Source organism: Mus caroli, unplaced genomic scaffold (assembly GCF_978045245.1).
Source record: "Mus caroli unplaced genomic scaffold, Mus_caroli_1 scaffold_2, whole genome shotgun sequence".
Taxonomy (NCBI): domain Eukaryota; kingdom Metazoa; phylum Chordata; class Mammalia; order Rodentia; family Muridae; genus Mus; species Mus caroli.
The window spans coordinates 37,524,294-37,545,446 of NW_028227257.1; the positions used below are offsets into that span (position 1 = coordinate 37,524,294).

General features: G+C 38.6%; 1 protein-coding gene across 8 annotated transcripts in view; it reads right to left on the reverse strand.

Moving 5' to 3' along the window:
* Positions 1-7,634: 7,634 nt before the first annotated feature.
* The window catches only part of Macrod2 (mono-ADP ribosylhydrolase 2), a 2,026,591-nt gene continuing 2,013,072 nt past the window's right edge, over positions 7,635-21,153 (reverse strand). For all 8 annotated transcript variants that reach the window (XM_085833735.1, XM_029471909.2, XM_029471907.2 and 5 more), the window contains 2 exons: positions 12,453-12,520; positions 7,635-7,751 (listed from right to left, as the gene is read on the reverse strand). In XM_085833735.1, the coding sequence (XP_085689861.1) occupies positions 12,453-12,520 (68 nt within the window). In that variant the 3' untranslated portion in view covers positions 7,635-7,751. The remainder of the gene's footprint in view (positions 7,752-12,452; positions 12,521-21,153) is intronic.

Consider the following 21,153-nt stretch of genomic DNA (forward strand, 5'->3'; position numbering starts at 1 on the left):
AGAATTGGGAACAAAACACCCATGGAAGAGACAAAGTTTGGAGCTGAGACAAAAGGATGGACCATCTAGAGACTGCCATATCCAGGGATCCATCCCATAATCAATGGGATGACACCATTGCATACACTAGCAAGATTTTGCTGAAAGGACCCTGATATAGCTGTCTCTTGTGAGACTATGCTAGGGCCTAGCAAACACAGAAGTGGATGCTCACACTCAGCTATTGGATGGATCACAGGGCCCCCAATGGAGGAGCTAGAGAAAGTACCCAAGGAGCTAAAGGGATCTGCAACCCTACAGGTGCAACAACATTATGAACTAACCAGTACCTCAGAGCTCTTGACTCTAGCTGCATATGTATGAAAAGATGGCCTAATCGGCCATCACTGGAAAGAGAGGCCTATTGGACATGCAAACTTTATATGCACCAGTACAGGGGAACACTAGGGCTAAAAAATGGGAGTGGGTGGGTAGGTGAGTGGGGGGAGGGTATGAGGGACTTTTGGGATAGCATTGGAAATGTAATTGAGGAAAATACCTAATAAAATATATTAAAAAAAATAAATGCATCCTTCCTGTTCCTTCTTTCATACTCAGTATAAGCTTAATATACTTTCTGTACAGCAAGGTATATCCCACTATAATTTTCTAAAAACATTTACATATGAACGTTCTGCCTATATCTGTGCATGTGTACTAAGCGTGTGCATATGATTATGTAGGTAAGAAGGTGTTGGATCCCCAGAACTGTAATTATGGATAATGGTGAGATATCTTGTGGGTGCTGGGAACCAAACCTGGGTCATCTGAATGAGGAATAATGCTCTAAACTGCTAAGTTAACTCTCCACTCTAGTTTTGCAAAAAGATTTGATGCTCCCTCTTCAGGGACATCATGCTGAGCATCCTGCTGATTTCATGACTCTAGCTGAACCCATTTCTCCTTTATAACATTCCCACAAAGGACACACACACACACACACACACACACACCTTTCAGTCAGGATGCTATCTGTCTTACAAAAAGGAATGTGTCAACAACTTCCCAGAATAAGTTCCAAGCAGAGTTCCTTCCTTCAGCAAATACTTAATGTCTGCTTCACATGTGCCAGGTCCAGCTTTGGAACTTGGGTTCTTCAATGACAAAAACAAAGTTATTGCTATTTCTAAGACAGTTAAGTCAGTGTGTCTTGAATGTTCATCCTCTCTAAGCAATCATCCACTTTACAAAGGAATAAAGGCTGTCATCTTCTGGCCAGTGTAGGATTGGAGGACCTATAACCAGAAAAGCTGAATAAGGCCTTTTTACTAGGCTAAAAGATTTCATCAGAGACAGAAAGAGAAATGAAGTTCAACAAGTATTGTCAGCAACAAAAGACATGAATGCCCACATGAAGGGAAAGAGGTTTTCTTCCACAGAGAGATAAAAATGACTGTGTCAGAAAATATCACAATCACAATTATGCAGTGAAAGACAAGTAGAAAAAATTATGCAGGAAACATGACAATAAAGGTAAAACTTTCTCTATATAAAGAGCCAGCTCATAAATATCAATAAAAAAGCAAAATCCCAGTGATAAATGACCAAAAGAACATGAACAGATTAATTCCCCAATCAGAAAATACAAGCAGCTGACAGAAATCTGTCCACCTTCATTAGTAAATGAAGATGAGATAGTTAAAGTAATAATGAGAAACAATTTCTCATGCTGACATGTTTAAGTGTCCATGTTTATAGTGGCCTCAAGGTCAGTGAGGGCCCCACAAAGTGGAAATTCTCACTTAATAATTGCTAGCAGTATAACTTTGTAACGTTATTTGATGATTAGTGCCAAATATTCATTAACCCCAGGGCATCTCGTGAAAGTGTAGCCTGGTGTAGAACAAAACTGTGGTAAAAACAAAACAAAAACAAAACAAAACAATACTAACAGTTTTCATTTAAAGGAAGAAAGACTCAAGTTGAGTGTCATACAACAGGGAAGTGATACAATAGACCTCCACCATTATTATAAAATATTTTAAATGACTTGGGGAAATGTTTGAGAAGAACATGCATTTGATATACTCACCTGAAGAAACAATGGACATCCATGATACAGGGTATGATTCATTCAACATTGAAAATAATATAAAATAAACATAAATCAGAGATATTACCTGAAGTTACTTAAGTGACTTTATCAATTGGCACTCATTATTTTGATGGATTGGTACACAGAGGAAGAGACAGCCACAAAGAACCTTATCAGTAGTTGTTTATTCCATGCACTGATGGAGTGTCTGTGTATTTGCTCTCTTGTAGTATTGGCAAATTAAAAATAAATTTGATATGGGATAAGAAGCTTGTCCATAAAATTTCATTTTAGTGTACTTAAATTTTCTATTGCTGCCTTTTAAAAGTATTCATGATAGTTACTCAAGATTTACCCATTTTTATGGAATTTCAAATAAGAGAAAAAATCTTTGTTCAGTACTCATTTTTCTGTTGCTAAACATCTCAATTTAATGTACTCTCTTAAAAATTTTAAATAAAATATTGTAATACAAAGTTAAATATTTAAGAATATCACATAATTATAGTTTTAGCTACTATAACTTTAATATTTATATTGATTAGTTAAGTATTGGCTTTATTGCATAGTAATTAGAATATAGACCTTTTATCTAAGAAGTGCATAAACTATTACATAACAAGAAATAGGATCAGTAGGGAGTTTACACTTTGAATCTGGGTAGCTGAATGTTTATTCAAAATGAATACTCAACACTGAAACAGACAAATTAATTAAACTAAGAAACTAATTCTTCTCTGTAATCCTATAGTTTTCCTGGGAAATGTCCCTGCACAGTGTTGTGTTTGAGTACTGGTTGGAGTGCAGCAGAGAAGCATCAGTGATATGAAGAATCTTAAATAGCTGGGTATAAAAGAAGCATTGTATCTAGCAAGACTTGAATCAACTCACACGATCATCATTATCATTGTGAACCATTGTGTTAAGAATGCTGGCTAAAACATGAGACTGTACTGCCTGCTTTTTATTTCCTCTTCAAATTTTATTTACTACTGGAAACATGTTCCTCTAATGTGGCAGCTTAGCTGTCCTTAGGCTGTCCATCACTGGCATTTTATGAAAGATCTCACTTACTTCCTACAAGAACAACTGGAAAACTAGTACACTTGTTCTGGAAGGGATGGCAATCTAATTTTGTGGAATGATTATGAATATCCACTTTGGATAGAGCATTGAGGTTTTTCCAAGTGATTTTTGGAGGCTCTGTGCCATACTTTGAACCATTTTTTGTAATTTTATTTATTATGATTCTGTCAATAGTAGAGTGAAGGTATGGCTGTCATAGTCACACATCCAGTGATGAAGCTTCAGTCGGCCCCCCTCAATCCACAGGAGAAATCAGGGTCCAGGTCAGGTAGGCAGGAGTCGGTGAGAAATGACTAACAAATGTGGACACAAGGGAGTGTGCTGTATCTGAATGTATTTCTATCAAAGCAAACATCAGTCTTTTAAGTGACTTTTACAAAAAACAGATGAATGCGTACTTAAAAGCTAGCAGGAACCAACTGGGATAAAATTCAATGTTAACAACTGGGATCAAAAGCAGCCCCACTGAAGGTCAGCTTAATCTTAGAATAGTTCCAATTCTAGTCTATTGTATAGTCCACCTTCCCCCTAGGTCATTGTATATTCCTGTGTATGGGTGTAACTCAGCTATCTATAGTTCTAAGTATTTACTCTAGTTCCTCCTTAGACCACAACCTTCCTTCTTCCTAGGTCATTATAAATTCCTGTGTAGGGCAGTGACTCAGCTATCTATGCTCAGGATCGGCTCAAGGACTGCCTAGGACTGGTGAAAAATCTAACTTAGCTATATGTCATACTCAATCCTTAGAGGCACTTATAATAAAGCAATATTGAGAATAATAAAGCAATATTGAGGGAAAGCACACAGATCCATTTAACAACTAAAGCAAGGACAGATTTGAAGCATTCGTTATATGGGATGCCACCGTTCCAGGAGACTTTGTTTCTGTGAACTTTTCACCTCGGAACTACGTCCAGGTTTCTAGGCCTGTCACGTGGGTCACTACTGGAGTGGATGTAGCAGAAGCTCACAGGAGGTACTTGAGAAAAAAAATCCACTAATGGAGGATGTACTCCAAGGATGAACCCATTTTCTTTTTATCTCAGCATCTCAGAAATTGTTAATAAATTAATGGCTTATTTAGAAAGAAAAATTTGCATGTATGTGTGAAAGAGAGAATGTTTGGAGGCATTTAACAGAAACTTTTCTGTAGTTTGAAAAACATGGGCAAGCTCTAACTTGTCTCAGTAAGGAATGAACATCATCGAGTCAAAGTGGACTAATAGAAGCAACTTTAAATATGCTTATTTATGACCAAATAGCATTAAATGAATACAGAGTTAGGGCTTGTGGCTAAAGAACAAATTTCACAAAACACATAATTCCACATTATCCTCTCAAAGAAGTTTATTTGCACTCTGCTCTAACAAATATAGTTCGAAGGCAACAGTCATTTAAGTGTCATAGTGTGTGGCACAGATGAAAAGAGACAAACAGACTCAGAAGCTGTCCAGCATTTCAAGACTGGTTTAACAAAAGAGGCACATGTTACCCTAGTAATACCAGAAGACATTTTTGTTCCTTGCAAGCAACAGACTACACTTATTTGCATTAAGTAAAAACATATCTTGTTCAAGAAAATTACTTTTTTCCTGATTTTCCTTTATATCACAAATGTCAGGGTAAGGCAAATCCTTAATGAGTCATATGATAAAAACCCTATTTCCCGAGAAAATATATTGAACATATTCTGCTAACTTTGTTGTTTTTCAAAGCACAGCTGACATGCACCAAATACAGAGAAATGTCTTTGCAAACCAAGTGCAGCAAGCAGAACTGTATTAATTCACAAAGAGGCTTTTCAGTGTTTCATAGAAAGATTTACAATTAGCTTCAGTGATTAATATGTGACCCAGTATCATAGACAGTGCTTCGGATGTCTTCTTTGTAAGCTTTTATCAAAGAAGACTTGTCCATCATCTGAATAGTTATCAGGAAGAGGAAAAGCGCCTTTGTCTAGTCTGCAGTGAGTGCCTTTTTAATTAGGACTATTATGTTGAAGGTCTACTTCAGTCCTCTGTATGCAAACGTGACTAATAACAGGGCTAGTTTCCTCCCATCCCCTTATTGCCCTTCATGACATGTGGCCTGTCTGAAGCATGTTTGGAAATGGCCATCTAGCATTCATGTGCAGAAAGCATCAGTCCACTTCCCACATGTACTGCATTGTACAGACTGTGCAGTGACAGGGCCAGTGAACAACGCATCTCCTTATCTGAAATGCCTTCAGTCTGGCCCAGAGCTAACATTTTTATATTTCATTATTGAAGTGTAAATTAACTGCATTATTTATTTTAAAGCATACAATCATTCAGCCACATAGCAACCAAAAATCTACTGCAAAGCAAAGATGAAAATGCACTTTAATTCATAAAAGGAAGTTTAAGCAAATTCAGGAGTGGGACTCCTCCTTTTCTGTTTCCTAAATATAAAGATTGTTTTCCTTTTCCTACAGTTTCCAGAGAATTCTCTCCCACCGTTTCTTAACCTATCCCCACACAAGATGACCAAACACAATGGCTGCCATTGGTAATGAGAAAGGTGGCCTGGAATTGTCTCAGTTCTGGCCATTCCTCTTATCTCAGGTGTGCCTTCCCACTGTGACCCTATAACAGAGGCTAAGTTATACTTCCCCATAGCGTTATGGGGAAATGCCTTTCCAGCATGGTTCTTTTGTCAGGCACTTCACAAAAGTGATGGATGCTTGTAAAATATGAAGATGGCAGGAAACAGTGAAGCTATCTATCTGGATGGCATCCTTAGCTTACTTAGAGGAAGAATTGTTCTAGAAAACAACACGTAATGGAGAGGTATATGCTGTCATGTCAAACTGTAGAAAGAGAGGGGAAAAAAAAAGAGCAAAAGCCATGGGGAAGCTTTATGAAATTCCTGAAATAGCCTTGTTTTGATGTTGATGAACTGTGTTAATGAAAAGAAGAGCTGTTAAAAGGTAACATACGCAGGGGTGTGGTTTGCTACTTACGTTATCATATCAAATAAATTACCTAGAAACAGAAACTAACGCAGAGCAGGCAAAACTAGTCATAGGAAGATAAGATGGATTTTCCACAGGAAAGGACCAAACTAGCAAATTGGATGAGATACTTATAAAGTGGTATCATCTCACTGTTAACTTTAGATATCGTCTCTCAGTTCCATGTTTCCCATTTTGTTAGGAATAGCAACATAAAACATTACAATTCTAAAACACTAGGGAGTTAAGATGATATGCAAAAGACACTACCATGTCTTTAGATACCCAAGAGGCAGTGGGAGACCTAGGATTGTTCTGGGATGGATAGTTGGGAGGATGCCCAGCCTCCTCTGGTCCTCGTTGCTTGAGCTACCACTGTTCCACTGGCTTCTTTTTTTTTTTTTTTTGGTTTTTCGAGACAGGGTTTTTCTGTATAGCCCTGGCTGTCCTGGAACTCACTTTGTAGACCAGGCTGGCCTCGAACTCAGAAATCCACTGGCTTCTTAAGTCGTATATAGTTCTGGCTAAGTTTTGGATGAGTGGATGAGCTGCCAAATCACCCCTGGATTTGGCATTAGCAGATCAGGAAGTCAGGGCTAGAAGTAATGGCTCCAAATGCTCCTAACTTCAAGTGTGAACCTCTGTGGGCTAGCACATCTTGGGTCACCATGGATATTCTTTTATGAAGAGTAGAGACTTCAAGTGGAACTTTGAAAACTACAATTGTTACTAATAGATTAGAGTCCTAAATGAAGTAAGACACTCCCTTTGATTTCAATGATAGTAACACCCATTCCAATTGTGTACAAAAAAAAAAAAAAAAAAAAAAAAAAAAACCCACATCTTGGGGATGGACTCCATATGGAAGCGCACAGTGAAGACCTCATAAACCAAGGAAGCAGTGCTTGAAATCAGCCCCAAAAATGAACACACAGGGCATCCTGGGTGTGAAGAGTGGAGACTCTAGCAGCTGCCAAGTCTGACCTTCTTTGTTAATGCTTATTTGAATATTTTGAACTCCTTATTCAGACCTCTTCCAAGTGTTTTCTGAGGTTTGTACCCATTTTCTATCCTTCCTCCTTTGTGGATTATACCAGTGGTGGGCATGACAACTCTTGAAATTTAGCCTGCCAATTTAGCTTGTCATCATGTTCTTTCTTATTCATGGAACAAATTGTCCTATGACCAGCTTTGTGAGAGAATCAAGAAAGCAGAGAGGGGCAAGGAGCCCTAGGAGAGTATTAACCCTATCACCATGGCCCTAGGGTGAGAAATGGAGAAAAGACAGAAATGATATGGACTGAGTGCCTGAAAGATGCTAAGCATGGGGCCTCCCACAGATGGAGGGAGCTTGCTTGCTTTTTCATTTTTTCTTGTCTTTTCTTTTTGTTTTGTTTTGTTTTCTCATCTTTTTCTTTTCTGTAGGTAAACAACAAAATGCAGCTGGAGAATTAGAGCAAAGGACCCCCTTTCTTCCATGAACTTGCTTCCCCCCTCCCCCACCCCCTTCCACAGCACACACTATCATCTTCCCAAGTCCCCCAGGGCCAGGTCTTGCCATGCTGAGGGCTGTCATTTAGCTTCAGTTCTTTGTTCCTTTGCTTCATCTTGTGGCCCTGAGGAAGACAAAGAGGAACCATTTGTTAGATTGAAGATTAAGCATCTTCACAAGGCTTAGCAAGGAGTACCTTTTTAACGAAGCACTTGAAATGTCTCTCAGTCCTCAAACAGGCCGAGAAATAGCTTATTTGACTATCAAAGAGCTTTGCCTATATGAACTGTAATTGATGGCACATGGTATCTTTAAAGATCTTATAAATCACTGCTGATATATGTAGGCCACATGACAAACTGCTTCAGCTGATGGAGACAATTAACTCAAGTGTTCAAAGAATTCTTTGAACAATCTACCTTTGATGTGTTCTTCCTTTCCCAGTCTTTTGGTACATTCTAGGTTCTAGAGACTGGTATGTAAACAATTTACAGTATGCAGATTTGCCAAAGCCTTCAAAGAGACCTTTTTTTTGTTAAGCATCTGCTGGGTTCTCCACCCTTGAGCCAACTCTAATATGCTCTTTTCCAGAAGAGTTTGTGGTCATTTTAGTTTGACTTTCTAAACTAAGGTCTACTCTACCTCCAGAGAAATGCACAAGCCAGGTACATTCAGTTACTTCTAGTCTTAAGAGTCATAATTAGTCTGTGACACTATCGTGATCAAAAAATTTCTCATGACTAAAGAAATCTCCCTTTCCCAGGTCTACTCCTGCTGGAACCAATAATTGTGCGGTTGTGTTACCTGATCTAGAACTTTTTACAAATGAGTTCTCTACAAACAGGATCGCACAAGCATCTCTGTGCTCTCTCACTCAGCATAGTGTTTGAGAGTTTTATTCTTGCTTTTTGACTTTATTCTTTTTTTTCATTTTTCCAGTAGTGACTGCCATTACTTTGTCTGGAAAGATCACATTTTTCATCCATTCTACTGTGAGATATTTAGACTGTGCCCCCTCCCCAAATAGTATCATATAAATGGGATTCAGTCTGATATTTATATTCATACCTACAGTGTGCACAGTCCTAGAAAACACCCCACCCCCCACCCCATGCCCAAGCTAGACCTCTCTCAATCCCTAGCTACCACTATCCTCACTTCATGGTGATATTTTTGTTGAGTGGCTTATTTCATTGAACACAATGTGCTATGTTCCACTCATTTGCTGCATTTGTCTATTATGACAGTTTCTTTGTGGACATACATCATAACTCTCTATCTTAGCTACTATGAATAATGGAGCAACCAACACCTGCATGTGGATATGCCATGCTGATCTATGCCAAGGACTAGGATGGCTATGCGTTTTCTCATTTTTTCTTTTATTGAAAATGTTTTTTTTCATACAATCTACTCTGATTATAGTTTCTCCTTCCCCAATTCCTATGAGTTATATCATATAGAACTTCTATTTTTCCCTTTTGAGAAAACTTCATCTTGTTTCTCCACAGTGGATTTACATTACCACCAACATTGGGTTAAGTTAGGGTTTTTTTTGCCACATTTTCACCAATCTTTTAAAACCAATAGCGTTGCTGAACTGAGTGAGATGGAATATCACTGTAGTGTGGATTTGCATTTCCCTGATGCCCGATGGTATTCATATTTTTGTTTTCTTTTCATTTGTTCTTCATATATTAGTTGGGCATTGGTATTTTGAGAGGTATCTATTTGGGTCATTTTCTTATTAAGTAGAAAATTTGCTTTTACGTTTTTTGGGCTCTCTTCTGGATATTCTTCCTTTGAGCTATGTAGCTGGCAAACACTTCCCTGACTCTGTAGATGTCTCTCCATTGTGTTGCTCATCCTCATTTGCTGCAGAGAAGCATTGCCATTGGATGTAATCCTACTTTTGATGTTATCCTTTTGCTCTTGTACTATTTAGGTTCTCTCTGGGAATATCATTGCCCAGACCACCGACTTAAAGTGCTTTCCTCTGTCTTGGATTTACACTTAGGAGTTTGATGCACCCTCCATTTGTTGTTGTTGTTGTTTTGGGGGTTTGTTTTTTGTTTGTTTTTTGTTGTTGTTTTCTATTTCCATCTGATTAGGGTTTTGCTGCTGCCATTCCATTTTTGTGAAGAAACTCTTTTGTTTTGTATTAGTTGCTTTTCTAATTGCTGTGACTTAATGCCTGACAAGAAGCAAAATAAGGGAGAAAGGATTTGTCAATGCTACAGTTTACTAAAGGATACCGTTCATCACGGTAGTTGGCGAGGGATGGTGGGATGTGACCTTGAGTCCTCAACCAGCAAGCTGAGGGAAGACTGGAAGTACCATACTTCCAGTTAGGTTCCACTACCTAAGGGTTTTACAACCTTCAAAATGAGTGCACCAGCAAGGGATCAAGTTTATAAACATTAAGCCTGTAAGGGATATTTCTCATTCAGACCATAGCAAGTGTTATGGCAGAGACTGCAATTGAGCTAATAGGCCATTGTCTTTGTAATATGAACAGTTTAACAATGCTAATTCTCCTAAATCCATGAAATGGAACTTCTCTCTCTCTCTCTCTCTCTCTCTCTCTCTCTCTCTCTCTCTCGCGCGCGCGCGCGCGCGCGCGCGCGTGTGTGTGTGTGTGTGTGTGTGTGTGTGTGTGTGTGTGTGTGTGTGTGTGTATGATTTCATGCCGCAGTGTCTTATGATTTTCACTAGCCACATTTTCCAATCCCTTGGTTAAATTTATTTCTGATAGCTTATTTTTGTAGTTATTTTAAAAGATTTCCTGAATTTCCTTTTTTTCTCAGAACATTGTTAAGATGATCTGTGTACTGCTGCTTTCCTGATTTTATCTATCTTCCTATATAGAACCATATCATCTGCAAAAAGAATAACATTATTCTTCCCCTTCCATTTTTGTGTATTTATTACCCTTTCTAAAACTTCTAGTGCCCATAGCTAGTAAAGAGTGATAGCACTTTATCTCCTTATGGGTTTGCTATGGTTTCAATGTGAAAGGCCTGTCATGGGCTCAGACCCCTGAACACTTGGTTTCTAAATGGTTGCACTATTTTGGGATATGGTAGAAACTATTGCATCTGGATGACATAGGGTATTTAGAAGCAGGCCCTTGAAGTCCACACTCTTTTCTAATTCTGGTCTAGTATTCTGCTTCCTGATGTTCCAGGACATGAAAAGGTCATTTTATAAGCTCCCCTCACCAGAAAAACAGGCTGCCATAGTGTAAGGGACCACCCTCTCTAAAGCCATTTTCTTTCCCCTTATAGTGTTTTTACCTGGTGTTTTGTCCCAGCAGTTAATTAGTAGTGGTATCCTTGGCTTACTGGTCATGCTTTCTTTTTTCACCATTTGGTATAATGCTGGCCATTAAGGTCTAATATTGGGGGGGGCGGTGTTTATAATGAAATGTTGCTATAACATCTGATAGATTTAAAAATATTCAAATGATCATGTAATTTCTACCTTCCAGAGGATTTAATGCTTTTTCATTTATTAATTTGAATCTATGAAACTCTCCTTAAAATTCCTGGGACAAAATCAGCTTGATAATGCTGAATAGTCATTTTTTTTTTTCTAAATTCTTTGGGCTTCTTCACCTCTTTCCTTTAAGTATAATAGTTTTGAAAAATTGCCTATCTATAGTCAGTGTGGGTATGACCTTGAAGATTTTATTGGAACTCAAGTGGCCATCCCCTTCTTGATGCTCCTGCTGATCTTCAAGCCCAAGGGTTCAAATAAATCATTCCTCCTTATTCACTGATTTTTGTTAGAGTAATTGAAAACCCAGGGTATAACATTTTTATCTCCTATCAATGTTAATGTAGAAGTTCCAGTTACTCCATATTTTTTGTACCAGATGATGATGTTAACTTTCTAAAGGAAGTATCTCAGTGTCAATCCATATCAAACTAAATCTGATGAGTCTCAGAGAGTAACAACTACATGCAAACCCTAACTGCAATAGTAGTGAGAGTAGAGCACAGATAAGTCATGGTTGGTCCTTCTACGCCTTGGTTCCTCTTAGACCAACCATGACTTATCTGTGCTCTACTCTCACTGTCTCAGAGTTCATTGTTCTATGGGATTTTTAACATTTAGTTAATAGTAATGCTAACTTCATTATTTTCAGGTTTTCCGATCTTTTCCACAGCCCTTTCTAGGGTTGGAAAAGTCATGAGAAGTCTAGTAGACTATCAGTCACTCTAGATATGATTTAGATTGTGTGATCTGGTTACCACTTTATTTTTCCCAGGAGTTGTTGCCTTGGGCTTATTGAACTCAACGGATGTCTGTAAAGATGCACATGTCCTCAGAAAGTGGTGTGCTACCTCAGGCACCTATTTTCTGCCAACATATATTTATATGTCTTTATACATTCTTTCAGGTAAAGATTTTAGTGTTACACTTAAAAACCAGATATACCAAGCAACACAGTGTGGTGTTCCTGGAAAAATGATGCTTCTGGAATCAACTGGGGTTACTGAAGTAATGTGATCACTCTAGGAGACAAGGGGCTGAGACTGATGGGAAAACACTACTCTTATTGTCAAAGTGAGGAAATCTAAGGTGTTCCATGATTTAAATATGCATGCTACAGCGTGTTCTTTCTACTTAAGGTGACAAGCTTCTGTGGAGTAATCTTTCTTCTTAACACTAAAGATCTTTAAACCAAATAACATAAAGAGCCCAAGCTACACACTGGGACCTGACAAAACCAAGGGAAATACAACATCTTGTTTGCAAATTAATCCTTATGGTTAGCTCATGAATTGAAAAAAAAAATCCCTCCATTGGAGTAACTTACTTATTGGAGATCTTCTTGCAGACTTTCTGTTGGCTCATTTACACCATCCACCTGACTGTTCATGTCAACTGTAAACAGAAAGGGTTAAATCATTATCAAGCCTAAACTGTTAAACACATGAAGATTGCCACTATTGTCTGAAAATGTTCCAATTTCCTGTCTTATGCCATTTCTGTTTTCATTTATTCATAACACGGGGACCACGAGGTTAGGATTCACTCTCCTCTCAGCTGAGCTGTCATTTCATGCAAGACTTGTGGTTTGGCAATTTGAGTGTATTTATTACCATCCTTAAATAGATAAATTCAAAGCCCCTAATAGATACCTAGGAAAACCAAGAAAGAAAACAAAGAAAAGCAGATCATTGACATGCAGAGAGGTACACGGCTCCCTCCATAGTGGCAAGGTCAATAGACCCATTCAGTTTGCTGTGTTTTCAGTTTCAGAATTCAAAACAATTCCTGCAAATTTGCCACTGGGTATGGCAGCCAGTAGCCAACATGAGATAGAAAAGCAAACAACACGTGTGCCTTTTACTTGATTGTGTTCCTTCTATGTAAGCATTTACATAAACACAGAATGTATAATTACTGCCTTTCTCCAAAAGTGGCCCAAAGCAGTCACTCTGGAAATTTCCAAGGGTCAGCAAGTTTAATGAGATTTTTAGTATCTAAGCCCATACTGTAAGCTAAGAAAATAAAGAAAGAAATGGACAGTGGGGGGACTGGGAATATAGCTCACTTGGTAGAGTGCTTGCCTTGAATGCTGAGTCAAGAATTGAGTTCCTAACAACACTCGAAACAGCCATGAAAAATAATTAACTGTGAAATTCTGACTTCAAATCCCTGGCAAACAAATACACCTTTTAGTACAAATGTCCAGGACCAGTGCTGGTGGTCACCAGCTCCCCTCCTTTCGAACTTTCAAGAAACCAAGGAAAGACACCTAACACTTCTAGTTAGCTTTCTTCTAACACCCACCTCCAAATACAGGATTGATGCCTTCCACTTTGTGAACTGTACATATCCCCCTTGCCTGCCATGCACTGGCAATATTGGTGACTACCACCACTATAATAACCTCCATTTATTTGGGAGGTATTCAGTTCTTTGCATAAGACCAATGACTAAAATTCTTTTCTTTTTCCAGAACATGAAAGAGTAAAATAATGGAATAATGGCAGGTGCTGGTCCCATACAACACAGATGCTTCAAAGAATGAGGCCCTTGGATAGCACCCCACGATCCCTCTCAGGATTTCCAGCTTAAAATGGTGGTCTCTCTTTTCTTTTCTGAAAACTGCACTGATTTACTAACTATTTATCAGTTCACTTCAAACTTCATCTGTAAACTGGCCAGATGCAATAGTTCTGTCAGCAAGAGAAGCAGTTATATTCTGTTCAACCTGACACATGTGTTTCTGTAAGTGCCCCCCTCTCAGAGTAGAGTATACAGGGGTAAGCACAGTAAAATGCTCGTTTTCTGTTCCTTCTAGTCAAAAGACACCCAGTCTACAACCTATTAATATATGTTCCATAAAAAGCATTCCATAATAAAATAGCTCTGTGAAAAAGTAAAGTTTAGTCATGTTAAAGAAGTTCTTGCTAAGACTTCAGAGTCTACAGGTTTCTACTGCATCTAGGACATAGACTGGAGATTTTACACGTCACTTTCTTGCTCATCAAGGACCAGTATTTGGGGGCTGAATATCCACAGAGCCTGCTTTGTGAAGAAGTGATAAGAATCCATGTCCATCATTTTAGGGGCAAGCTGAAGCTGGTTCCCTTCAACTGAACACCATTGTCAGATCAGGTGGATCTGCGGCTTCCCGTGAATGGTCATGGGTAGTGGGCTGAGAATTAAAGGAGGCAGTTTAGATGATGGCAAGCCGATGTGGTGGAGACATGGCTGGTATGAGAAGCTTCACTTAAAACTACCATGTGACTTCCCCTTATGGCTAAATTATTTCCTAATTGATTATCAACTCAACATAATTTACTTTTCTCTTCCCCTGAAAAGCCCCTTAAAGATGGAGAAAGAGGGTGGCTGACTGACATGTTTTGGTATTTGTCTTTTCAGAGACAATTGGAATTCAACTCTAAGAAACTAACAGCTGATAAACTAACTTTATGGGAACGGAGTCAATCAGAAAGAGACCAGGACGCCTGCCTTTTGTGCAACAACATGAGAATTTGTTTGGTGGCTTTAGCAGGGCAGTGCTGTCTACCCTTGATGGAAAACTGTTCCTTCTCCATTGGGAAAGGCCATCCTCTTTGACTCAACCAGCAACTTCAGGAAGGACACTTGCTCATGTGGCCATGAAGGAAGAAGGGGACAACTGCCTAGCTATGCAGATCAGCAGAATTAATACTGGCAATAAATGGGATGACAGATGTCACTCTCATATTCTAGTGTAACAAAATGAGAAGGCCCATTGAAGCAGGCAGCAGGTAAAGACTCGTCTGTGGCACCCTTCCCCTTACTCTAAACATTTAGACCTGCATGGGAAGGTGTTGCTGGCTTAAAAGAGGGATACATAATTGAGTCCCAGTCTTAAATCTGAACTGTAGAACAAAGCCAGCCCACAGTGAATCTGGTGCTGAAAAAAGACCTGTGACCCCCCTAGGCATCAGGTGGAGATGCAGAGCCTGAACCACTGAAACTGCTTCAGGCTTTGTAGTTAACTGCCTCCACCATGCCTCCTTAAGTCTATGGTGGCTGAGTGGAGAACAAGACTTGACCTCCTGGGAAGAAAGGTTTTAAAGCAAGCTAGCATGCAGCATTAACATCCCTGTGGCACTTTGATACAGGACCTGGTGGAAAGTGTGTCTGCCACCGCTCAAAGCCCGATCGCCCATTTCTAACATTAGGCAGAGAGACGTGTATGCTTCAGGAACAGACTCCAGTTTGGATACAGCTTTGGCAGTCTCCAGCACAGATGCTCTCTTTCTGTGGCTAATGCCATCTCAGTAGCTACAAGCCTTGTATGTGACCCAACCTAGTGCCAGCCTTGATAGCTAAGGGACTGTCTCTACCATTGATCTCAAATCTCAGGTAATGCAGCTTAAACAAGCCAGTTAATAAAGTTCCAGCATTGTCCTGGCACCAGGAATAGACTGTACCCTGTGCTTTGGCCAATATGAACTAAAATGTTTCTGACAATGCAGACTATGCATTGATGTACCTGACTATGCAGATCCTTGTTACCATGAGACATAGGCACATCTCAGTTTAGTATCAGTAAGAACTGCTGTGGTCAACATCATCTCAACTTAGTTTACTATAAGCCCAAATTGCTGAGGGTACTAACTTACAGTTTTTAGTAACACAGGGCCACATTCCTGGATGAAACCTAACACCCAGAAAGTGTTAATGGCTCCCACTCCTGGGCTTGGCTACCAACAGCCTCTGGAAGATATCCAGGGTACAGTAAAGACATGGGGTACTAGATTTCTTTCTTTTTTAAAAAAATTTTTATTTTATTTTTTTATTAGATATTTTCTTTATATACATTTCAAATGCTATCCTGAAAGTTCCCTATACCCTCCCCCCGCGCTGCTCCCCTACCCTCCTGCTTCTTGGCCCTGGCATTCCCCTGTGTATCTCACACAGCTCAGGCTGCTCACAGCAATCTGTTGCCACAATACCACTTCACCAACAAGCAATCATATTAGTGTGTGCCTTGGACCTACCCCAATGCTGTGCTACTTTTGGCAGCATTACTGGCCACAAATGTGACATTGGAGCTAAAGGCTAGATTATCAACAGTGAATTTTTTTTTTTTCTGAAGTCAGTCTGAGCTCTGCCCTGGCATCTCATAACAAGCTGTTACTGTGGATAACAGAGACAGGCTTATGGGTACAGACACAGTTTTATTATGAACAATAAAATTGAGAGTGCATTTGGACAAATTTTGGCTGAAACAATACATTCTCCCCATAGACCTTGACCTGGGAGCTACCCAGTACTGAAATACAGGATGGAGGAGGAATCAGAACATATGCAAACTGCTTCACAGTTTTGGGAAGATGGGCTCTGACAAAGCTGGGCAGGAGCTTACTGGTTGATACTGGAATGGCCTGACATGCTACCAATATCAAGTATTATGAGTCATGCCCAAAATAGATGTCTGAAACTGACTAGGTAGGTACCAGTGCAGGAGAACTCTCTGGAAAGGTAAACACTTGTTTTAAGAAAAGAACTTCAATGAGACAGAAGAAAACAGAAACGCTACAAAGACAAAAGGAATTTTAAAAAATCACCCCCAAAACCAGAGCTAAAAAATATGCTTAGTTGGGGCTGGAGAGATGACTGAGAAGTTAAGACTATTGGCTGCTCTTCTAGAGGTCCTGAGTTCAATTCCCAGCAACCACATGGTGCCTCACAACAGTCTGTAGTGGTATCCAATGACCTCTTCTGGTGTGTCTGAAGACAGGTAAAGTGTACTCATATATGAAAATCTTTTTAAAAATATGCCTAGCAAATTAAAATCACAATAGAAGGCACCAGGAGATTAGTCAAGGAGAACCATTAATGAGCTAGAATTCCTGCTCCCATGAGATGCAGAACTGAAAATGATGAAGGCCAATAACATCTTTGGGAAACTATTAGGAAAAGAACAAATATTTTGTAACTGGAGCCCAAGAATGGCTTAGCAATACCAAAGGAGTAGAAATTATTCAACTATAGGATTCTTTCCTCTTAAACAATACAAACATCCAGATATAGCAAGGCCTAGGGTCACCAATCAAATTTAATACAGTCTACCTTCCCAATGTACGTTATGATTTAAGGTAAGTGATAAAGATATTCTCAAAGCTGTAAGAGAGAAGAAGCAACTAATGTTTACAAGTGTCCCAAGTCATCCTGAAGCAGGTTGCTCAGTGTACCATACAGGCCAGGCAGAAGTGGCATATAATCTCTATAGTACTGATTCAAAGAGATACTATGTTCAGCAAAGGCCCACATTAGTATTCAAGGGCTGACTGAAGTATCACAAAACTGAAGCCAAGAAAGTGGGTGAGGCTGCTCTACAAAACTGAAAAGGGAACTGTCAGACTAAAGAGTTGTCAAGTAAGAAGTATGGGGATCTGAAAAACGTATGCACTAATTTACAGGTAGATCAAACTGGCTATCAGTAGAAAGAAACATGGCTGATAAGAGGAATTTTATAAAGACCCAAAAAGCTAATGATCGCCAGACCAATAGAAAGAGAAATGACCAATAACCAGGACCAAGAATTATATTTTCAAAACCTCAAAACTATTTTAGCTTTACCCTACTTCTCCCATTTTTCAAAATAGCATCTTATGTAGCCCATAGTGGACTGAACTTATTATGTAGCTGAGGGTGACTATGAATTCTTCATAGGCTTTGCCTCTGCTTCTAAAGAGCTGAGATTACAAGCCTGTGTCACCATACTTAAACAATTCTCTTAAGAATATATTTTCGCCCTTTTGTTTCTGTTCTCTATGGTATAATTTCAAATAATCTTTATGTGTTGTATCAAGTGTGATGAAAATAATTGTAAAGCAAACCAAACTTAAGATGGAGAATGGACGTATGAGAAGACTAGGAATGTTTTACATAAGGGCTGAATTAAGAGTTTACCTATCAATAATTATGTTGGCTGTATATGAATTAATTTTTCAACTAAATGTCATAGTTATTGATTGGGATAAAACACATAGCCAAACCACATAATGGTTTGACAAAACTCACTTTACAACTCAAGGCATGTGTAGACTAAGAACAAAGAGATCGAGTGAACTATTCCATGCTAAGGAGATCCAAAAGGAATCAGGAATAACTGTACATTCATCTAGACCAAATATTCCAAGCAAATAAGAGGGTTAAATTGCGCCCTAGACCCGGGGCTCCAGCAGTCATCCACAGATTGCTCCATTTGCTAAAAGCACACAGAACATTCTTTAGGACATATGTCATACAGAAAAGCCCAACATATTTTTTGGATGTAAATTATATTGTTAATGATCTGTGGATGTAGAAATAAAATTGGTCATTGAAATACTCTAAAACAAATAAAATGTATATAACATACTAAAACCTAGCAGATGCAATGGCCATAAAATTAAAAGGGAAGTTTGTAGGAATTAATTCAATTATAAGAGGAAATTGGAAATATTGCAAACAACCTGTCCATGAATATCAAGGATCTAGAAAACAACATCATACCAAACCAACACTAATAAAAAGATAATCAAACAATGCAAACATCAAAAACTTCTTTAGAAGGATAAAATAATGAACCTTCAGCTAACTTAAGGAAAGAGAATAATAAAATCAGATTTAAAGGGAGGCAATATAACTGATAAACCCAAAAGATCATGACTGGTGATATAACAACTATATGTCAAATGCCTACACATTCTCAAGACTGAGTGAGTCATAAAGAAATAGAAAAGATCAATAACAAGAAGAGAGATTGGATCAATAACAAAAATTTCTGTATTACCCACTTAGTGTTACTGATGTCAGTAGTTCTGAGTTTTGTTCAGTAAAGGCAACATTTAAAGAACTCTTATCACTTCATAGAAGTTATTCCAAAAAAATAATAGAAAAAGGAATTCTTCCAAACTAATTTCATAAAGCTGACATGAATTAAACAGCCTCATGATCCTCTTCCCCTTCCTCCTCTCCCTCCTCACTATACACAGTGAAAGGGGAGGATGGGAGAGAGAGAACACTAACAGATCAATTGCCTCAATAAACACAAATGTAAAATTATGGACAAAGCTTGGAAACCAAATCCAACTACGCAGTAAAAAGATTCTACACTTGGACAAGTGGGATTCATCCCAGGGAGGAAATGATGGTTCAATGTATGTAAATGAGACCCATCAATTCTGTCAATCGATGCTAATAAGGCATCTGATAAAAAAGCTGTTTCATGACTAAAATGCTGGACAAACTGTGTAAACACCACCTATAAATATCAATGATAATAGCCAAATGGACAAGCTTTCAGCTTAAGATGTGAAATCACAGTCGCATACTCTCTCCATTTTCATTTGACAGAGTTCTGTAAATTGTCCAGAGTCTTCAGGTAAAAAGTAGACCAAAGGGTAGCGAAGGTGAAGCATTGCTCATGTTTATACACGATTTGATTTTATTAATAGGAAATGCCAAAGACTCCTCTGTAGTAGAACCAATAACTAAATTCAGCAAAGTTGCAGTAACATAACCAGCATACAAAAATGCGTAGCATTGCTATATGCTCATAGTGACTTGCCTTTAGAAATAAAAAAATGAATCCCATCTATGAGGAAACTTAACTACAAAACATTGACAAAAGAAACTAAGCAGGACACACACAAAAAAGTAGAAAATATTTGTTCTATCCCCACGTAATCCATATCCAAAGTGTAATGATACTGTTCACACAGTTGGGAAAAATAATTTTATACGTAGCTACAAAAATATCCAACAGCTAAAATGATTCTGAACAAACAAAAGGAGATATTAAACATACTTCAAAACTGAAATGATCAAGCAGCTGTCAGGCTTAGACTTCAAAACAGACATGTGAGTTACTAGAGAGCCTAGAAGGTACTAAGAACACGTGCTAGACAAAGGACAGTCTTTTCACTGGGTGCTGTATAAGTATGGAATGGCTGCAGGCAGAAGAGTTGTTGATAAAACTAGACTTGTCTGTTTCATCAGCTACACCAATCAACTACATGAAGATTAAAGACTCATGGAAGATGGGAAACTATGGGAAGAAAACAGGGGAAACACCTCAGGACATTGGCAAGGGCAAGGATTTTTGGCACACACTTCAAAAAAGCACAGGAAACAAAAGCAAAAGTAAACAAGTGGGATTTCATAAAATTGGAAGGCTCTTGTGCAGAAAAAAAAAAAAAAGTTGATGGGGTGAAGAGACTTTGTGGCGGTTTAAATATGCTTGGTCCAGGGAGTGGAACTATTAGTAGGTGTGACCTTGTTGGAGTGGGTGTGGACATGTTGGAGGAAGTGTGTCACTGTGGGGATGGGCTTCGAGACCTTCCTCCTAGCTCCTAGACTTCTGGCAGCCTTCAGATCAAGATGTAGAACTCTTATCTTCTACTGCACCATACCTGCTGGATAATGTCATGCTCCAACCTTGATAATAATGGACCTCTAAACCTATAAGCCAGCCTCAAAAAAAGTCCTTTTATAAGAGTTGCCTTGGTCATGGTGTCTGTTCACAGCAATAAAACTCTAACTAAAAGAGACATGATACCAAATGGGAGAGAATCTCAGTAATTTATATCAATGAATAAAAGGAACTACAAAAATATTAGCAGGGAACATGTGACCTACTTTATACATGGGTAACAAATCTAAACAAACATTTCTTGAAAATGACTAATAGGAATATTCAAGTACAAATTACAAATTGCACAAAGATATCATTTCCTTGCAGTAAAAATTGTGATTATCAAAACAATGGGAATGATAAAGGTTGGCAAGGGTTTGGAGAAGCCCTGAAAACTGTTAGTGTGAATTTAAAATAGTATAGTCATTATAGGAAACAGTATGGAAGTTTCATGGGGAACAAACCTACCATATGGTCTGACATCCCAATTACTGAGCATATTTCTGAAGGAAACAAAACCAGTATGTTGAAAGACTTCTTTGCAACATAATATCCACAAAATAAGAATAAATATTAAAGGATTTATAGGTAGATAAAGAAAATG